This window comes from Thalia democratica, chromosome 4 (genome assembly GCF_965202585.1).
Source record: "Thalia democratica chromosome 4, ktThaDemo2.hap1.1, whole genome shotgun sequence".
Taxonomy (NCBI): Eukaryota; Metazoa; Chordata; class Thaliacea; order Salpida; family Salpidae; genus Thalia; species Thalia democratica.
The window spans coordinates 63719776-63725775 of record NC_139168.1 but is presented as its reverse complement, the minus strand read 5'-3'; the positions used below and the strand labels follow the sequence as shown (position 1 = coordinate 63725775).

At 26.9% G+C, this 6000-nt stretch overlaps 1 protein-coding gene across 1 annotated transcript; it reads left to right on the top strand.

Moving 5' to 3' along the window:
* The first annotated feature begins 1343 nt into the window (after positions 1-1343).
* LOC145833532 (guanylate kinase-like) lies at positions 1344-2726 on the top strand. Its single transcript, XM_082940703.1, has 3 exons — positions 1344-1550; positions 1858-1959; positions 2343-2726. Exons 1-3 carry the CDS (start codon positions 1344-1346, stop codon positions 2724-2726), a joined length of 693 nt encoding a protein of 230 aa, XP_082796829.1.
* The last annotated feature ends 3274 nt before the right edge of the window (positions 2727-6000 follow it).

Below are 6000 nucleotides of genomic sequence, written 5' to 3'. Positions count from 1 at the left end.
TTTAGTTAATAAGTGTGTCACATGTTTTACTTTATAATTGATAATTATTTTCTAATTAAAATTGTTTCTTTACAGTGTATATTCATGATTGAGAAGTAAACAGATCTGTACTTGCGATAAAAATATTTTTGTTTTAAATTAAAGATTTTGCAAATTGATTTTTACAACTCAAAAGTAATAGTTAGGTGAAGGCGTTTATAAATACATCGATATCATAGATAAATAACCAAAATTCAAAGTACTTCAATGAAGTATTTCCGTAGCAAAAAGACTTTGGCGTTTGACAGGCAAACTTTATATCTGCAAGTCGCGCGCTTTTTAACTCAACTGTGTCAAATACGTATGTAATTTTAAGAAGAAATCAGTAAGTCGAAACTATTATGACACTTATAAAAAGTTGTTGATTCAAAAAACAAAATAAGTTTGTTCGAAATTTTAAGTAAGAGAAAAAAATATATGCTAAAATATTGTTTTTTTCGTTGTTTTCTTTTAAGTCGAAAAACTAGGTTTAGATAAAGTTTTGAGCTTAAATACATATTGAAAATTCAAAACTTTGTTATAGTTGATGATTGCATTAGTATTTTTTAATTTGAAACCCTACCAACTTTTACAGATAAAACTCTACAATTGTTCTTTTTAAATAAGTAAAGCAGAAAATGTATAATACTAAAACTAAAATCAACAAACTAAAGCTAAAAATGGTATATTCTTTATTTACTTGATCATAACTTATGACAAAAACGCTTAATAAACTTAAACAAAGTAAGATTTTATTTTCCCAAGTAAATACTGAAAAATTATTTATTAAAACTTTAATTTTTTTTTTTCAAATTTTTTCAAATTAAAAATAAATCGAAACCATACTAAATTATTTGAAGTTAGTAATTATATAATTATGTGTACTATATAAGTTTTAAATGTTCAAGGAAATACAATACATATTAAAAAACGTTGTGGGTTGAAAATAAACTAGATACAAAAATAAGTATACTTATGTATAAATACATAGATTAAATAAGTGCTAAAAACTTCTAACTTCTTTCATTGAATATGTTTTGTATTTATGATGAAAGTATTTTTTTTTGGAGTTTCTGCTTTCATTTGTAAACTTTAGTGGCCTCTAATATGTTTGTAGCTAATTAAAGATCAAAATTTCCTAGATACGCACTGCCGGTTAGGTACGCACTCACTTTTTAGATGTGTGCATAGTGCGTACCTAGTTGGAAGGTTACTATATACTGTTAAGATTTTTAAAAATTCCAGTTTCTTATATTCTTTAACAAGTTTTATTTTTTTTAAGATTTAGCAAATAAAATAAAAAATTAAAAACAAGTGGCAAACAAATGAGACTGGAAGCGATGCAGGAGTCGCAGCTGATTGTTTTCTGCGGGGTCCGGGGAGTTGGCAAGCGAACCCTGATGAAGCGGCTGAGGTGCGACGGTGGCAACGATTACGTCATAATGCCCCTGCACACCTCCGCCCCGCCCCAAACTGCGACCTCTCGCGGCGGGTTCTTTTTCGTGCACCACACGAAAGGAGAAATGCAAGAGGTCGTTTTTTTTTTTTATGCATGGTTTTTTCTTTCTGTTCAAATTTTAAATAGAAGTTTTTGTTTAAAAAAACATATAAATCTATTTTTAAATTTTAAAGGAGTAAAGAAAAATTTGAACAAAAAAAATTTCATGTTTATATTTACTTTTAGTATAAACTAGTTCTAGTGAGCTAAAAAAGTTTAACTGCTTTTAAGGAAAAGAATTAAATACTTTAATTTAAAAAGTTTAAGTATGTCTTGTATAAACATTAGGTTTAAGTAGAAATTTGCAACACCGCGCTAATATAATTTTTATTTTTCTACAGATTATGAAAGATGGTGACGAATTTTTGGCAAGTTGGAATTATGAAGGTCATTTGTACGCGGTGAACAGACATTTGCTAGCTTCATATCTAACATCTTGTAAAGTTTAATTGTTTTATTAAATTTAAAATTTGGAAAAAAATAAATTTAAACTTTTAATCATAAAAATAATAAGCTTTTTTTAAGTTATTTTGAAAACTTTTATAGGACATTTACAGCTACCAATACTTATACTAGTATATCAATAATAAAGCTAGTTTTGTGTCTCAATTTTTCATTTTCTTAATTCTAAAATAACTTACCTAAAAAACACTATTTTTCATATTATACTATATTTAAATTAATTTAATCAATTTAATAAAAAAAAAATTAAAATTTTGCAATAAAAGTTCAGAAAAGTTTCAACAAAAACCACAAAAACTACCAAAAAATCTAAACAAATCATTTAATTAACAAATAGAACATAAAACAAAATTTCATCAAAAAGGTTTGTCTTTTTGCTATCGACGGTGTTGAGGGGGTTTACCGGCTTCGAGAAAGTCGCATCAGGGCCACATTCGTCTACGTCTCGCCCCCCTCCACGGACACCTACCTCCGCCGCCTCCGCTTTTCAGGCATCTACCAACCCGTCGCTATGGAAGCGAAACTTCGGGAGGCGGTTGCCATGGAGGAATTGTACAATGACGAGGAGGACTGGTTCAGGTTGAAGGTGGTGAACAGGAGGATTCAGGAAGCCTACCTGAAAGTGAAAGGGGTGGTGGTGAAGAGCAGATCGTCCAGCATCGCGTTGCCGGTTACCATGGAAACTAGGAAGTTACACCAACATCATCATTCAGGAGAGTATTTAGATATTTGCCCTAATAAACATTAACTGTTTATAAATTTAAGATTTTTACAAAAATAAATTATATTTTTTGTTTTTTTTGCAATAGTTCTAACTTATTTTATTACTATGTTTGTTTTTTAAAAAACGACAAATTTTTTAGATTTTATTTATTTTTCATCGTAATCAAGCCATTTGATATAGAAATGTGTATAAAAAATTATTATTTCACATCTTTATATTTTTTAGTTTTGAGTTGATCAATATAATAATTTTAAAAGTGTAAAGCTTTTTTCAGTTTATTCACAGTTAACTATTGTTCTTTACAAGTTCAAAAAATGTAGTTAATTTTTATCATTTTTATATATTTTTTTAAATATTTCAATGCTATTGTTTGTAATGAAATTATAATTTCTTTTTAATTTTACGCTCGTAGAACTTAAAAATATATCTTATTTTTATCTATTTTAGTTAAATAAAAACACTAAGACTTAATTTATATATTTCTATGTTTTACAATATAAATTTTCAAAATTAAATAATTTTCATTTATTTGGGTTCTTAAAAGGTTTTTTTATTAATTCAATATGCATCACAAAAAAATAATTTTGCTTAAATGAGTAAAGAGAAAGTGAACATGTAAAACGTATCAATTAAACCAATGATTAAAAACTATAGTTTGTAATAAAAATATGTAACTTCCTAGCTTTTTTGTACTATTTATTTTTTATCAATAAAACAAATAAATTTTTATATCATAATACAATTCTTTAAAACTTTGAAGTTAAAATTATGTTCATTTGATTAGTAACTAGTTAAAAGTTATTATTATCTTTTGTATTTTACATTAAGTGAAATAAACTAAACTTAATGTCTCTGAATAAATCAAATAAAAACTTTTTTTGATTAATAAAATATAATACTAACATATGGCGAGTAGTAAAATGAGTAATTTAAATTTTTTTGGTATATTCTACCTAGCTAGAGTTAAGTTATTGTATAAATTGTGAATATTAAACTTGTATTAAAACTAATTTTACATTAGAATAAAATAAACTTAAGTGTCAAGATGAAGAGTAAAATTTGCACCTTAAATATACTGTTTTCTTAATAGTTTACCGATATTAGCACATATAACTGTTCCCAAAACTAAAAAATAGTTTACAAATTTACCAAGTTAGCAAAAAGGTATCTTTTGGCACCACCATCTTCTGTTTATTGTGAAATATTATTTTTAGAAGCTGGTAACTTGTACGAACAAATGCGGAATTGATTGCTTCCTAAAACCGTCGAAAAACTTTTATTTTTTCATCAAAATTTGAAAAAACAAGAATATGTTTCTTTGTAGCTTAATAGCGTTTATATGATTAAATGTTATATACTAAATTACTTACTTTTGTATTTCTAAACAGTTGCTAAAGTTATTGCTCGTAAAAGTCTAATGTAGAGCCTATCATAAAAAAAGTTCGTTATTTTTTTAAAGCATTTTAACATTTAGTTTAATTTTCTTTTATGTCATACAAGAACAAAATTCAAAATTAGTCGTATAAGTAGTTTGATATTTTACATTAAAACTGAGATTTCTTACAGGTTGATTTTTGTTATTCTACAACGTTCTTTCCCCTAGTGTTCAAATAAAAAATTTAGACAATAACACTGTGTTTTTTAAGAAAGTATTTGTATTAAACAATTTTTACGAAGTAATTTATAATGATTAAATTTTATTAGTTTGGTCTCTATTGAAATTGCATAAAACTTAAAACATTTAGTATCCGGATACGGAACTGGAACCGGCCGGATCTTAAACTAAAAAGTAGGTCCGAAACCGGATTTGGCCGAATCTTAATTTGAAACATTAGTTTAATCTTGAATTAGAAAAAATATCCGAAATCGGAATCGACTGGAACTTAAATAGCGGATCTGGTAGATCACTAGTGTTAAATTAGTCATCTACTGGATCCTGGCTGAAAAATAAGATCCAGATCCTAGCTGAGATTTGGCCAGACCCGGATTCAGTCTTTAGTGAAAAGACTTTGCTCTCAGTGATCAGTTTTTATACTTTGTTTTTAATTAAAAAACTTACATAAAAAGTTTTAATGCTCTGTGCCTTTTAAATGTGTAAAGAAATCAATTAAGGTTGTTGTTTTCGATTGTTTCAGAAGTAGTTATATATAACTTATAAGCATTTATTTGAAAGAATGATGAGTTATACGTAATGAAAATATAGATCAAGGACTTGTGTAAATAAAAAAAGAACGTATAGTATTAAGAATATTATTAATATTAAGAAACGTTGTTTTTTTTTTATTTACTGATTTTATTAGACACAAAAGTAATATAAATAGTTTTTAATTTCAAGTAAATAATCTTAAAATTAAATTTGATCTGAAAATTTTTACTTTGAAAAGACTAAACAAATGAAAGAAAGTGTCAATCCAGTTTTACGTTGCTAATAGTAAATTTCATTTTAATTTTAGTACTGCTGAAAAATGGAAACTTGTTAGTCTCATTTTTGAACTGCTCGAACCTTTTTATAAAATAACGCAGCAGTGTATTGAAAACAACGCATTGCTGTCAAGTGTATGTGCGCATGCTGAACTTTTTTTTAATGTTAAAGTGAATAGTCCAGCAGGTCAAAAAGATTTTACAAATTAAGCAACCTTGGAAGAAAATAAAGTGAGACTTACTAAAGAATCTATGTTGTCTACTACAAATAACAGCACACACTTAAACCTCTATGAAAACAGCTTGTTTTTAGTCACAACAGCTGTTTATCTGCGTCATCGAATTTACTTTTCCCCTCCTAATCTCAAACAGCTAGTGGCTGCTGAAATTAGAAGTAAAAAAAACATAGTTATCATGAGACTGGTCAAAGTTTTCATTTTCCTTTAGTATCGCTTAATAATCCTAAAACTCAATTATTTACATAAGACGTTCTCAATGAATTTTTGTCGTTCCACTACACGTTTCAAATTGAAAACAGCCACTCACGAAAGATAGCAACAAGATTCAGTTGATCAAGAGATTGAGACAAAAATTAAATAAAGTTGTTTGCTAAAAAAAGTTTATTTTAACAAACTAAAGAAGTAAATAAGTAAAGTTTTATTTTTTTAGAAGTCAAATAAGAAAATATAACCATGTCTCGCCATGTTTTCAAGGAAGTATCTTTCAGTACTTCCATCTCCTGATTATTCTGAAAGGTTATTTCCTGAAGCTAAAATAGATTTTTTTGTGTTTTTAAATTCGAAATCTTAAACACTTAAGTTTTATTTATTTCTTTTAAACTTAATTCAAAAACGTTTGATATAAATAAGAATCTATT

Excerpts from the sequence above, each read along its gene's own strand:
- LOC145833532 (XM_082940703.1), top strand. The coding sequence starts at position 1,344 with ATGAGACTGGAAGCGATGCAGGAGTCGCAGCTGATTGTTTTCTGCGGG. Across the intron at positions 1,551-1,857 it reads CGAAAGGAGAAATGCAAGAG|ATTATGAAAGATGGTGACGA; the intron begins GTCGTTTTTTTT and ends ATTTTTCTACAG. Across the intron at positions 1,960-2,342 it reads CATATCTAACATCTTGTAAA|GTTTGTCTTTTTGCTATCGA; the intron begins GTTTAATTGTTT and ends TTCATCAAAAAG.